A 15891-nucleotide genomic window follows, 5' to 3' on the forward strand; every position below is an offset into this window, starting at 1 on the left:
CCAAACTTGAGTTTTTCATAAAGGAAAGCAGCAGGTTGTGGCTATGAGAGAGGTCGGGGAGAAGATGAAGGGAGAAAAAGATTCAACATTTCACAGACTTTTCTACAATGTACAACATCCTTCAAGCCAGAATCCATGCAGAGCCCCCCCCTCCCTTTGGTTCATTGCTCAAAAGTCTGGTTTTTAAAAGATCCCTTGGAAGAGAAATTAATCACTGATTACTGGGTCTGTGAGAGTCACTAATCTCTCATTTCTGCCTTTTGGAAATGGGGTAATGTTTTAGTGAGCTGAAATCATCATTGGGACCACAATCTCCAACCACAAATGCCACAACTGAGAGGTAGGAGAGACAAGCAACCTTGGGGTGGTAATGATGGAAAAGGCAAAGAAAAGGAACTGATATTAGAACCACATGCCATGTCACTTATTCACTCTGCTAAAGAGCCCCTTTGAGTTTTTAATGTTACTCTAATCAATGGTTTCTTTGCAAAAACTTAAGCAGACTCATCATGTACCTTGGACACAGACCATGTAAAGCCACAATGGAGACGTGAGTCAAATCAAAAATCCTTCACAAGACTCAGAATTCACTGTCTAGGATCATATGGAATATAAATTTAGGTCTGCAAAGGACCTTACAGACCATTATTCCAATCCCTTGGTTTTACATATGGGGAAAGTGAATCTCATAGAACTTTTAATTTTCTTGTTCAAGGTTATCCAGGCATTAATTAGCAGAGTGAGGATTCAAATATATGTCCTCTTATTCTAATCCAATGTACCAGCTATGTCATTTTCTTCTTTTTTCCTTCTTATTTTCTTCCTATCTAATTATCTATATCTTCATTCTAGGGTATATTAGGCAGAATATTGAATTATTTTGTCCAATTTGATTCTATTCCAAATTTCAAGTCATACTCCAATTAAATGAAATGAAATTTGCTTATGTGATGGCAATTTCTGAGTGTAATTTTTGAGACTATGTAGAATGTGACCCTGTAATTTCATCAACTATCTGTGTGAAACTTCCTTCCATATTTTCATGACCTCAGAAACTATAGCCTTAGAGAGCAACTTTTGGCACTACATAGTGAAATGAATTATTTTGGGACACCATGTTAAGTGTCAGTATATGATTCAGAATCTACGTACATCAAATAAGGACTGACAATGTTATTTTTTCTGCTATATGTTTGAAAAACTCTTCTCAAGTCCAATGATATTTTTGGTCACTATACTATTATTCTCTCAAAATCTTCCCATTATTTTACAGTCTCACTAACTGCTATTTAATTCATTGATGGCTTAAGAAATCGAACAGTTTCCAATCTAGAAAACAATTGCTAATTTCATTATAGGTGGTTTTTAGTACCTGCATTTAAAAACGAGTTTGTAGAGGTGGCTAAGTGGTGTAGTGGATAAAGCACCAGCCCTGGAGTCAGGAGTACCTGGGTTCAAATCCGGTCTCAGACACTTAATAATTACCTAGTTGTGTGGCCTTGGGCAAGCCACTTAACCCCCTTTGCCTTGCAAAAAAACAAACAAACAAACAAAAAAACCGAGTTTGTTCTAAGCAAGGTGTGCCTTGCCCAGAAGGGAAAATGATTTACTTGGGATGGCAAGGAGGAGACACCCCAATTTTTTTTTTACCAAAGCTGATATGGACTTTCCATTACAGACTACAAAGCTATAACTCAAACAAAAAGGGAAGAGCCAAAGTGCTTCCTTCAGGTGGTGGTGAATCTGTATACATTCTGACTATCACAACCAGCTCCACGAACAAAATGACAGAGTAGAATGGGCATTAAAGGTGAAACTGGTATTATGTGCTAACTTGACAGAAGGAGGATCTGAGATCTACAATGGTTGCATTTCATTTTTTATTAATTAACCTTGATCGATTGTATACATTGAGTTGATTTGTTGAACAACAGTGATGCATGATGCTGTACCATTCACATTCTATCAAGTCCCAGATAGTTGGTTGGAGCTGGGGATGTGGTTGATAGCCATGGGAACAGTGTTTTTCTTGGTGTAGAGCTAATTAGGTCACATGGGAATGAAGATTTGGTCCTCATTAATTCTAAGCTCACACTAACTGGATTCATCAAGTTAGTGAAACAACTCTGTTTCTGTTGCTGTCCCTATCTCTCTCTCTGCCTCATTTTGTGACCTCTCTAGATTTAGCTTTAATAGCATATTTCATCTGTACTTCTTAGCTTCAGACATCACTACAGATCAAATAAAAACCCTAATTGATAAAATTGAAAAGTGAGTCTTAATCAGGCCAATATTTTAAGTGAAAAGAAAAATACATTGACAGGACATATGCATCTTAACAAACTACATTCTATCCAAAGAAATGGGAGTGATCCCAAACATATAAGGCCTGTTGTTCAGACTATAACATGAATTTGGATAGGTAATTCATCAAGCTAATAGTACATGCATTTTAGACATCCACTGACAGGGGACAATGAAGATTCTAGAACTAATTAGAATTAGAAAAGACTCTAGAGTACACTTGGAAAACTGCAAAGCATTTTCAGCAAATTACTACCTGACACAAAACTATTTTTTAACTATCTGGTAGTGACTGAATTGTGAATAATGAAAAAAAACTCAATCTCTGAAGAAACAAAAATTCTTATGATTCAGAGGGGAATGGAGAGTTTATCTATGACATAGATAGGCTGTAGCATGTTACTCTTGTTTACATATAAAAAGGAAGATTATAGGCTATTATCCAGGGATATTTATATGATACAAAGAAAAGATAAGTCAGTCCTGGAGTAAGAATGAGGCATAGCAGGCAAATAAACTAAGAACTTCATAGATATATACAAAATATTTAAAAGCCTAGTGTAAGACATAAAAGTTCTCTATGGAAGATTTATGAAAAGGCATGAACAAGAATATCCCATAATGGAAAGAAATACAAGAGTCATAGTCTGTTCCTTTTGAGAGAGTACCTAAATTGATTATAACCTAAATCCATTGAAGCACAGAAGTAATATAGGGAATATGAAGTCCTATATAGGAAAGTATGACTGTTAGAGGCACAGGAAATATTTTCATAGTTGTTGTCACTTGAAAATAAGGAATTTAGAGAAAAGGTAGCATTTGGGAAGTTAATACCCAATTGACAAGATGGTGCCAGATAATGGGATTTGAAACAGTAATTTTAAGGTACAGTAATGACAGGCAAGGGATGAAGTACATTGAACAAGGGCTGGTAAAAGAATATTTTCTGTTGTCAATATGGTTAAGAAAAATGGAGAGGGCAGGGAAGAAACTATCTAAATGTAAGAACAAAGAGAAGGTGATAACAGAAGAATAAAAGCAGTGGAAGTGCCTAGTAAGTCATAGGAGTCAATATCCAGAAGAAAGACAATAAAAACACTCATTATTTTGAATATATATAAATGCAAAAAATGTGCAATATAGCAAATATTGAGCCAGATATCTTAATGCAATTAAATAATTAATTGATGATGCATTTATTAAGACCCACTCAATGGTTGGCAATATCCTGAGTGACGGGAATAAATATAGATATAGTAAGAGGGTTTCTGTCCCAAAGGACCTTGTTTTAATAGGAAGAGATACCACATAAATGTGAGTAGTTGTCCAAATCAGTAAGTGAAGGAATCATTCTATCCAATAATGCTAGTGCTGATCTGATTATTGTTCCCAGAACTAGGAGTATATAAAGTGGCAGATCATGGAAAGGAGACATGCTAGTCACATGGCACTAAGATTCTCAGGGAACAGAATTGGGGTCTAAGAGATCCACCCAGAAAAAATAAAGTAGATAGATTCAGTGTTACAAATATTACTAAAATCTGTTGAGAGGTAAGAAAAAGACTAGAATATATGAAATGTACATCATACCTGAAACAAACAGGTCAGATAAAGTTGATGGTAATAATAAAACTATTGTGGGTGAATACAGTTGAATATATTTAGGTAAGGATCAATACAGAGAAGTAAAAGTAATATGATGAGAATATATTAAAGATTGCCCAGGAAGAAGGAGTTTCATTCATGATGAATTCTCGAGTAGGTTATAAAAACTGGCAAAAAAGACATGATAAAACAATGACTGAAGACTTCAACTGTCTGAAAATTTTCCTATGATAAAAACCAAGTAACTGAAAAATTATTGATTTATCTTGATGATGATTTCACCCTTAAGAAGATGAAAGAGGTAGGGAAGGGAGCTATCTTTCTCAATTTGATTCTAACCAAACAGGAAAAATGTGAAGCAGAAGTAACTGGAGTTTTTGAAGGAGTGATAGTTCTAAGTCAGCTAGGTGATGCAGTGGATAGGGCATTGACTTTGGAGTTAGGAGAACAAGGTTGTCAGGAGGACAGGGTTCGAATACAGCCTCAGACACTTTACATGAATTAGCTGTGTGACCTTGAACAAGTCACTTAACCCTGACTGCCTCATCCAGGGCCATCTCTAATCATCTTGATTCATTTCTGGCCATTGGACCCAGATGTCTCTGGAGGAGAAAGTGAGGCTGGCGACTTAGCACAGCGCCCCTCACTCATATCCAATTTAAGTGCTTGTCATGGAATCACCTCCTTGATGTTGTGGTCTTCTTCTAGAATGATGGACAAATATTAGGTAAGGATTTGAATTCCAATTATAGCCTAATATCTAACTAAGACTTTGAGGCATAGAACATAGAAAATAAGTCAAAAGAAGGAAAGACTATATCCTACGGCCTAATTTTCTAGGGGAAGAAGAATAGGGTACTTTTAAATATAAAATCTTATAATGCAAAACTAAAAGATTCATATGAAGAAGAAATGAAAAATTATCTAAAGAGAACAATATGGATATACAGAACAGATTACAAAAAAGGTAACTATGGAAGATGGAAACAAAGGCAAATGATTGCAGAATATGAAAGAATGACAAACTCCTTTAAGGATAGTATCTAGAGCAAAATAATAACAAAATAAGGTAAAACTTAGGATGAATTTATGTTAGGCCAGTGTTTTAACTCAATAAAAGGACAAATCACTGCTTGGGACAACAAATATAATCAAAAGGCAGGAAAAACTGATGTCTTTTTTTGTTTGCAATTTCTCTGTCAAGTGAGATAGTCTTCAAATCTCAGAAGGATAGAACCCAAATGGTTAACAGGGAATAGAAGATAGTAAGAAAATACTTAGCTGCCTTACACAAGCTCCAAGAAACAATCCCTGATGAATGGAATCCAAGAATCTGGACAGAACTAGTAGATTTAATTGCTCAATTGATGCCAAATACATCTGAAGGAAAAATGGTTCCACAGGACTATGGAGAGGCAACCATAGTCCTAATTTTCAAAAAGAAAGAAGGTAGATTCTTCAAACTTGAGATCCAGCAAATATAACTCGGATTCTTTTTTTTAGGGTTTTTTTGCAAGGCAAATGGAGTTAAGTGGCTTGCCTAAGGCCACACAGCTAGGTAATTATTAAGTGTCTGAGGTCAGATTTGAACTCAGGTACTTCTGACTCTAGGGCCTGTGCTCTATCTGCTGCACCATCTAGCTGCCCCTATAACTCTGATTCTTGACAGAAATGTTAGAATGGATTATTAAAGAGATCATGAACACTTAGAAAAGAAGATATCAGTGAAGGGAAACCAAGACAAGATTATCAAAGACAAGCTATGCCTTATGCCAGACTAGCCTCATTTACCTTTTATGACAAAGGCACTACACTGCAATACTAGGGAATGTCATGATACACTTTGATTGAAGCAAGACATTTGAGAAAATTTCTCACTTGTGAGCAAGATGAAGAGAAGGGAACTATATATTGGTACAATTAGATTCAGAACCAAATAAATGTCCAGACCCAAATACTGGTGATTAATGTATTGATGTTATATCATATTTGAATAAAAGAATATATAGAATACTTGACATGTTGTTAGATGCCATGAATGAGGATGTATAGGTGAGATATATGGAATCAAAATCTCAAATATTCTAACCTCTGAAGGCTTGAATGTTGTGCCAGATGGAATAAAATGATATTTTTAAAAAAGAAATGTTAAAACATATAAATTGCATGGATAAAGAAGGGAGGATATGTCCAGGCAGATCATGAGAAAATACAGGACAAGAAGGAGGGAAACATCTATGTTCAAGGAGTTGAATGGCTGCCATGTTCTAGAGCAGGAAGGGGGAACCTTTTTGTCTGCTGAGGGTCATTTGGATATTTATAATATCATCATGGGCTATATTTGGTCAAACATTTAATAAATTCAACCCTAAAAGCTCCAAGATTTATTGAATCCCCAGTCCCTTCTGCAGTTGTCTTGGCAGCACCAGACTAATATGGCCTGTGAACTAGAGGTTTCCCGCTCCAGTACTAGAGGGATTAGAATTATTGTGCTTGGTCCTTGATGATAGAACTACAAGAAACTAATGAAAATGACAGAGGAAAACTTTGAAAAGAGTTAAAAAAAATCATAACAATTAGAATTGTTAAAAATTATAATAGGCTTCCAGGGTTGATGAGCTCTTATCATTGAAAGTCTTCAAATGAATTCCCATGGTAAAGTGTAGAATGGGGGGCGGCTAGGTGGTGCAGTAGATAGAGCACCGGCCCTGGATTCAGGAGGACATGAGTTCAAATCCGACCTCAGACACTTAATAATTGCCTAGCTGTGTGACCTTGGGCAAGTCACTGAACCCCGTTGCCTTAAAAATAAATTTTTAAAAAAAGAATATATCCCTGGTCAGATATGATTTAGACAGATTCTCTTATTTGACTATACTTCTCTGCTAATCTATATTAAGCCATTCTTCTCCCTTAGGATTAAAGAGTAAGGTAAACCTGGAAGTCAGCATGGTACAATGAAAAGATTTCTGGATTTGAAAGTTGAGAACTTAACTACAGATCTTTGATCAACCACTCAGGACTTGGGTCACTGTTGACAAGTACTCATCATTTCTTACCTGAATAATAAGGGGTTTGCACTAAAGGACCATAAAAGTCTCTTGTAGCTCTAAAGCTCTGATCTTCTCAGGGTTCTTCAGATGGTTTCTGTGATCTACCTAAATTGTGTGTAGACATAGAAATCTGAAAGTAACAGCTAAGATTCATTGTAATACTTGTGGCACCTTATTTCCTGAAACATCTCTCTGGAAATATCAATAGAAAGTGTTTGGTAGCTTTAAAATCATATAAATGTTATAAAAAATAGTAGAAGACTTTAAAATGACTTTTGTTGTTGAAGGGGTACAGAGAATTAATTAGACCAATTTAAAAGTAGCCTTAGTCAAAATTGTCATTTTTTAAGAACCACTTCTGTCTGCAGATAAATGAATCTTAGTTCATTCTATCTACTCACCATGGTCAAGGATGTATTTCACAATATCTCCATTCCCACTTTTAGCTGCGTAGTGAAGGAGTGAACAGTGATCCGGTCCCTGGATTAGCAGACTGCCTCCATTCTTATAGCATTCTATGAGCTGCAAAATAAATGCAAGAAAAAAACTTAGCATTTGGAGCTAAGGCAGTTGTGCAGCAGAAGAGGCAAACTCTAAGAGTGAGAACAGCAAACCACAAATGCTTTCTACCTTGGAGGACCCAGAGGAGAAACCAAACAAATAGAAATCACATTTCTCAGTTGCATCATTTATCAAATAGGTAGCCAGAATATTTGGCTTTCTCTACCCAGCTCCAGAGCTAATTATATTTATTCCATAGCCAAACTAAAACTGGTACGAATGGGGCTAACCATGTCTCCTTTAGTTATTTTATAGCATAGTTCTCTTTTATTTGTACTAAAATCAATAATGTATTTCTGTGTTTGTCCTTAGTGGACATTATTTTATTTGATTCTCCCAGCCCTGTGAGGTAGATATTATGGTCACCTTAATTTTACTGAAGAGAAAACAGGCTCAGGGAGGTCAATATATAGTCTCAGAACTTGTGGCAGAGGCAAGATCTAAACCCATGTCTTCCTAACTCCTCCAAGTCCAGCAATATTTCCTTCATAAAATATTTATTCAACATTAATGTGTTTAATTCGAGGTAAAATAATGTAAGAGAATTCTGTTTTCTGTAGTCATGAAGATTTGGAGTGAAGATCTGCTATCATATTCTCCCTCATCCTCTTGTGAATTTAGGCAAATAACTTGGTATCTCTTAAACCTCACTTGCCTCTGAGGGAATAATAGGAATATTATCAAAATGGGAATAACAATAGTACCTATCTCAGAGGGTTAGTATGAAGATTGAAAAGGATAATATCGAGCCAAGATGGTGACAAGAAGGGATCGAGTCTTAGAAGCTCTCTGATAAAACTCATAAGCTAAGGACTCTAACTAAACTTTCAAAAGACAGAACCCACAAAGGGACCCAGTGAAGCAGTTCTCCTACTCAAGGTAACCTGGAAAAGAGCAGAAAGGCTCTGCTCCCCAGGGTCAGAGGGGCGGCCCACCGGAGGGGTGGCCCGCCAGAGCGAAAGAACTTCAGCCTCCCAGAGGCAGCCCCAGGGCACTGGGAGCCGTGGCTCACAGCAGCTGGGGAGTCTCCTGAGCTGCACCCTGGGGAGCACCAGGCACAAAGTGGGGGAACAGCAGGGGACCTCTGCCAGAGGGAGCACGTGGAGCCCAGCCCTCAGTACACACAGCCAGCAGCTTGGTCTCTCCACAGCCCAGACCTGGAAACAGAAGCAGGCTGGGAGCTGGTAAGCAGGAGCCCCCAGGGCATAAGCCCAATGAGTTGAGGGAGGGGAGTGAAGAGGGATTGTCTAGCTCTGTCCTCTGCCTCTGGAACAGGACTCTGGATCTCTGACCACATTCAGATCCTGATCTCAGTCTAGGCCCACCCATAGAACAACAGGCCCCCACCCACCTTGCCCCGTGGCAGAGAGGGATGCTTATGGTCATTCACAGACCAGGAGGGAGGACAGAGCCTCACACACTGAGACCCTTGTGGGAGTATCCCAAAAGCTCAGGAAGCACCCCAAAACCAGGCCCAGGCTGGGAAAAGAGCAAGCAGAGAAATAAGAGGAAGACTATTGAGAAATATTTTGCAAATGAGCCCAAGAAGGATCAAAATACTCAGTCTGAAGATGAGGAAGCACAAGCTCCTGCATCTAAGGACTCCAAGAAAAGCAGAAATTGGGCTCAGGCTATGACAGAGCTCAAAAAAGACTTTGAAAATCAAATGAGGGAGTTGGAAGAAAAAGTGGGAAAAGAAAGGAGAGAGATGCAGGAAAAACATGAAAATGAAGTCAGCAGCTTAGTCAAGGAAATTCAAAAAAATGCTGAAGAAAATAGCATGCTAAAAACCAGCCAGCTTAGGTCAAATGGATAAAACAGTTCAAAAAGTTATTGAGGAGAAGAATGCTTTAAAAAGCAAAATTGGCCAGATGGAAAAAGAGATAAGAAAACTCTCTGAGGAGAACAAATCCTTCAGACAAAGAATAGAATTCAGGGAGATTGATGAATTTACCAGAAATCAGGAATCAATACTTCAAAACCAAAACAATGAAAAATTAGAAGAAAATGTAATATCTCATTGAAAAAACAACTGATATGGAAAACAGGCTTAGGAAAGATAATTTAAAAATTATTGGAATACCTGAAAGTCATGATCAGAAAAAGAGCCTTGACATCATTTTCAAAGAATTACTACAGGAAAATTGCCCTGATATTCTAGAAGCAGAGGGCAAAATAGAAATGGAGAGAATCCACTGATCCCCCTGAGAAAGAGATCCCAAAAAACCAACCACTAGGAATATTATAGCCAAGTTCCAGAACTCCCAAGCCAAAGAGAAAATATTACAAGCAGCCAGAAGGACACAGTTCAAATATTGTGGAGCTGCAGTCAGGATCACACAGGACTTAGCAGCAACTACATTGGAAGCTCATAGGGCTTGGAATACAATATACTGGAAGGCAAAAGAGCTTAGAATGCAGCCAAGAATGAACTACCCAGCAAGGCTGAATGTCCTCTTCCAGGGAAAAAGATGGATTTTCAACGAACCAGGGGAATTTCAAAGGTTCCTTTTGGAATGGCCAGAGCTGAACAGAAGGTTTGATCTTCAGATACAGGACTCAGGTGAAGCATGGAGATTGGAGGAGAGAGGGGAAATAGGAGGGACTTAATGAGGATGAACTGCATGTATTCCTGCATAGAAAAATGACACTGATAATACTAATATGAACCTTCTCAGTTAATAGAGCAGGTAGAGGGAGCTTTTATAGTTGAAGCACAGGAGAAAGCTGAATTTGAAGATAAAATATGGTGTAAAAATGGAGTCAATAGAAAAAAAGGGAAATGTAATGGGAGAAAGAAAAAGGAGACAGGGAATAGGCCAAGATATTTCACATAATAAGATTTTTTTTATTACAATGAGTTATTGCAATGATATTGAAGGGGGGAGGCAAGGGGGAATGAGGGAACCTTTGCTCTCATCAGAGATGGCTAGGAGAGGAAACAGCATATATACTCAATGGGGTATAGACATCCGGAGTAAGAAGGGGGGATGGGGGAAGGGGGGGGTGTGTGAATAAAGGAGAAGAGGATGGACCATGAGGGGAGAGTGTTCAGATATGACACATTTTCGTTTTTACTTCTTGCAAGGGGCTGGAATTGGAAGGTCTGCCCTGGACCATAGGGCCAGGTGGATTCTGGGCCTAAGGGGTGGTAGGGGGGCTCAGGGCTTCTTGGCCCCAGGACCAGGGATCTGTCTGCTGCACCACTCAGCGACCCTACAGTAGAGTCAGAGTGAAAGGAGAGAGAAAATATAGTACATGGTAGTGGAGAAATAAGAAAGGAGGGAGTTGCGATCAGCAATGGCAACTTTGGAAAAATATGGAAGTAACTTTTGTGATGGACTTATCATAAAGAATGTGATCCACCCATGACAGAGTTATTGGTGTTGGAACAAAGAATGAAGCACATTTTTTATTATTATTATTTGGGGGAGGGTGCAGGGCAAGTGGGACTGGGTGGCCTGCCTGGGGCCACATAGCAGGGGGATCTTTGGGTGTCTGGGGCTGGATTTGGACTCAGGTGCTCCTGGCTCAAGGGCCAATGCTCTGTATGCCCCCAGCCACCCCTACTATTATTACTATTTTATTTTATTTTGGGTCTTTTTTTTTTCTTCTTTTTGGTTTTTGCAGGGTAGTGGGGATCGGGTGGCTTGCATGTCACACGGCTGGGTGATTGTTGGGTTTACAAGGCTGGATATGGACTCAGGTGCTTGTGGCTCCAGGGCTGGTGCTTCATCCATTGCGCCACCTGGCCATACCTACAATTATTACTATTATTTTTTTATTTTAATTTTTTTCTCTCCCCTTTAGTTTTTTCGCCCAAGCAAGTCTATCTATTTTCATAGATAGAGGGGAGGGGTATTTTGTTTACTTGTAAACAAGAATATTTTATTAATGTAAAAAACATTTGTACAAAATGAGAATAAAAAATAAATTAAAAAAAGGATATCTGAATATCATTTGCAAAACTTAAAGGAATAGAGAAATATAAGCCATTACTGTCATTTGATTACATATGGTATGGAGAGACTATATATAAACATGAATGTCCACCAGTACCTAAAATACAAGATGCTATTCATGGTTTTGTAAGTGAGAAAAATAAAAGAGAAGAAGGCCTTCCCTATTTAGAAGATGGAGTGACTTCTATATGAGGATAGCCTTTTACAAATACAATAAAATTATATGGGAATTATCAGTCTAGAAAGATGAAAACTCTAAGTGGGGATGTGATCATACACAATCTAAAAAGTAAGAATATCGAAAGGCAGACGAATTTGTGTTTGTCAAATGGAAGATTACTAGAAAAAGGGAGCCCTCTTTGAAGTTTGTAAAGGGAATTTTAGGAACTGCCACACCCAGGAGATGGTAATACTCAGAATTGTTTTACTTAGAGAATCTTTATATGGTAGAAATACATTTTTAATAAAGATAAAAAGGGGAAATAAGTTGATTATTGATACAGACCAGGTTAGTACAAAGAAGCAAAAGATATTTTAGGTTAGATAGAAAGAGTAACACAGCTCTGAACTCAACATCACCCCACACATGAAAAGATAACTATGTGGTGTCTGTCCTATGAGGTCATAAATAAATAGAATACAAGATTGGTTGAGCCCTAAGGTTAACTCACAATGATATTTCTCATCTTCTCATGCAAAAAAGCACACATCCTGAAAATACCCTAGACCATGCAAAGTAGGCAGGTTTTGCCTTTTCCCATAATGAAGTTCCAAGATAATCTAATACAGTTTGCATCATGTGCAAGGCACTATGTTAGGAGTTGAGGATATAAAGATAAAGCACAGACAAAACGCCCTGTCTTCAAGGAGCTTATATTCTATTAGGGGAATGACCTACCTTTCCCTGGTTATAGTAGGTCTTTTTTACAATGATTCAGGTATTGGGCATGTATTCCCCAAAGCAAAGATAAATTAAATTTAAGAGCATGCTCCTATTTTCAATTCAATTCAATTCAAGGAGTATTTTTTAAGAACTTACTAATAATGAATAAATGAAACTATCCTTGCCTTTAAGAAACTCACAATCTAATTTGGAGGATATGACAAGTTTGCATATGGGAATGCTACAGGAGAGAATGTGATGAAGTACAAAGAAAAGATACAGAGAAAATGCTGTCCCAGGGAAATTTGAGATGAAAGAGGACAAGGAAGAAGAGGAGGAAGAGGAGGATGAATAGGAGGAAACAGTGGAGGGAGACAGGGAGGGGGTCATACTGAAGATAGTCTTTCTAGAGCATGTGGTACCTGAACTGGTCCCTAAAGGTAAAAGATTCCTACAGATGGTGACATTGTGTTTTCAACATGAAAGGGACCTACCCTAGTGCACAGAAATGAGAGAAGTTAGCTAGATAAAACTGGGGAACCTCACTACATATGCTTGATTGAAACCTCATTAACCTGTAAAATCTCATTAGCCTTGGGACTCCATTTCTTCACTGCCCTCTGCCCCTCTGATTGGAGAGAGTTGGACTTTGAATTCCATTCGAAAAGGGAGCTCAACTCTGAGCACCTTCTCATCTTTTATCTGGCTGCACTGTTTGGGGATTTCTCTAATTTTTTCACTATGGTACTGAAAAGGTTACTTTCCCTGGTCTCTTCCCCACCCCCACCCCCACTTTTTGGTTTTCTTTTGTGTATTGTCTTCTCTCCTTAGATTATAAACTCCTTGAGGACAGATACTGTCTTTTTTTATTTGTACAGTATGAAATTTGCACAGTATGAAATAAAAGTTTGTTGACTAGCTATAGAATGCATGAAGGAGAATAAGCAAATAAGGAATATAGGTTACATTGGAACTAGATAGTCAATGGCAATTTAATGCAAGCATTAGGAGTTTATTCTAGATAACTGCTAAAGATTATTGACCAGAGGGGAGACTGGTCAGATATACCTCAGGTAGATTATCTGGAGAACTTTGTAAATGATAGATTAGAAAAGAAGATAGACTGGAGGCAGAGAGTCAAGTTAGTCTAGGGGGAAAGGTATGAGTTTCTGAATTAGCATGGAGAAAGTCTAAGCATAGATGAAGGTATATAAACAAGAGATATTGTGAATATAGAATGGACAGAATATGTTAACTTATTAAATATGGGATAGGGTAAGGGAGAAGGAAAAGTAAAAAAAGCATTTGACATTTGAATCTAATTGTCATTCACAGAGCCAGGCAGGACTGGAGGGGTAGCAGGTTTGGGACAGAAGAAGATAGATTCAGTTTAGAATTGTGTTTGAAATATGTTCAGTTGTATATAAAAATAAGTTAACATTTTGTAATACTTTAAGGTTTAAAAGGCTCTTATTATTATATTATATATATAAATATATATATATATATATATATATATATACATATGTGCATATAATCCTCATAACAGCCCTGTAAGACAAGTGCTATGATTTTGCCCATTTTATAAATGAAAATATGGTAGCAAACAGAGGTTAAGTGTTTTATACAACATCACACAGTAAGTATCTCAGATTTTAATGCAGGTCTCCATGACTACAAGTCTGTGTCCTGACCATCCCCATGAAAGAATTATTATTCTTATTATTATTATTATCTTCATTTAAGAGATTAAAAAAAGAACTAAACTTCTGAGAGGCTAAAGGACTTGACCAGTTACACACAACTTGATTGTCAGTTCAGAGCTCTACCTACTAATATACAAAGATGCCTATCTAATTATATGAGAGGCAACACACAAACAGTAATCACAGAAAGGAATGCAACTTTATAAGTAAACTTATGTTCCCATTTAGTGAACTTATATTCACTAAAGAATAAAAGAAACAAAAAGAAAGTTAGGAGCAAAAGAAGGAAAAAGAAGAAAAAAGAAAACCATGACATTTGTTTTCTTCTTAGACTTCTGACAAGTCCCAAGCACTATTGGTATACTTTGATTGTAATAAAAAGGACAATATAGCTATTAAATACATACACACAAATAGGTGTGCCATTGGGTATACATAAGTATATAAATATATGTTTATATGTATACATATATATATATGCATATATCTAATCTATCTATCTATGGAGCAGTTAGGTGGTGAAGTGGATAGAACACTGAATTGGGAATCCTGAATTCAAATCCATCCTCATACTAGTTATGTCACTCTGAGCAGGTCATTTAACCCTATTTTCCTCCGTTTCTTCCTCTGTAAGAATAAGTTGGAGAAGGAAATGGCAAAACACTTCATTACCTTTCTCAAAAACAAACAAACAAGATATCAAAGGGCTCACAAAAAGTCAGACACAACTGAAATAACTTGACAACCACAAAAATTTCTATTTTTAAATAAAGCATTATTAAGAAGATAGGCATAGCATGGAAAAAATGATATGAGAAGCAACATCAAAAAATTTTGAAGTTTTATCTTTTCTATTTGGATTTTGTGCCATAGGTCTAAGATAAGTAATGTTACAATTTGCATAATGAGAATCCTCTTTCTGCAGAATAATTTCCCTATTAACTTCTGATTGGTCAACAGACAAGAATCAATGTAGGATTGTATAACTGTATAAAGAACTAAAGTACTTCAAATTTACCTTTTAAAAAATAGCTTCTACCCACTTCCTGATAGGTGATAAACTCGAGTACAGAATGAGACCTGTTTTTTAGACATAGCCAATGAAGGAATTTGCTTTTCTAGATTATATATGTTTATTTAACATATTTAATTTTTCTTGCTTTCTCATTGAGGTGGGGGTTTGGTGCAAAGGAGAGAGAATGTGGATCTACAAATAAAATACATTTGACTAAAAAATCAATAAAAAATAGAATTCTGCTTTAAAAAATACATCTGTACCTTATTTTAAAACAATGAAAGCATTCCTTAATAGCTACTTCTAAATTTAATTTAATTTAATTAGATAAACACTAAATAAGAGCCTACTATATGTTAGGTATGACTCCAAGATCTGAATATTGAGCTTTTTAAATGTTCAAGAGGAAACTATGCTTCCAAATTTTTGTTCTATGGCATTCTTTCTTGCCCTAGGATCTACAATTTCATAGCTATAGAGAATTTCTGGTTCCCTTTACCAATGAAAATTGGTGTTTTTATCTGACAATTATAGTCTTTGTTTTTTTTTACCCCTGAGCAACTGAAGGTTAAGAACCTTGTCTGTGGTCTCACAGTTGATATGTGTCAGAGACAGAACTTACAGAATCATAGATTCAAAATTGGAAGAGATCTTAGAATACAGGAGTCCAGTCCTTCCCCCCTCAAAAAAAATTACAGAGGAGGAAACTGAGTCCCAAAGGGTCACATAATTAATAAGAATCTGAGTCCAGATGTGGGCCCTGGCTCTATTACTAACTCCAAATCCTGTGTTTATCTACCAT

At 37.0% G+C, this 15891-nt stretch overlaps 1 protein-coding gene across 1 annotated transcript in view; it reads right to left on the minus strand.

Moving 5' to 3' along the window:
* Window positions 1-15891, minus strand: part of LOC141492893 (diacylglycerol kinase iota-like) — a 63477-nt gene that overhangs the window by 18739 nt on the left and 28847 nt on the right. The window contains exon 3 of the mRNA XM_074193603.1: window positions 7364-7484. Coding sequence (XP_074049704.1) covers window positions 7364-7484 — 121 coding nt within the window. The remainder of the gene's footprint in view (window positions 1-7363; window positions 7485-15891) is intronic.

Source organism: Macrotis lagotis, chromosome 7 (genome assembly GCF_037893015.1).
Source record: "Macrotis lagotis isolate mMagLag1 chromosome 7, bilby.v1.9.chrom.fasta, whole genome shotgun sequence".
Lineage (NCBI taxonomy): Eukaryota > Metazoa > Chordata > Mammalia > Peramelemorphia > Peramelidae > Macrotis > Macrotis lagotis.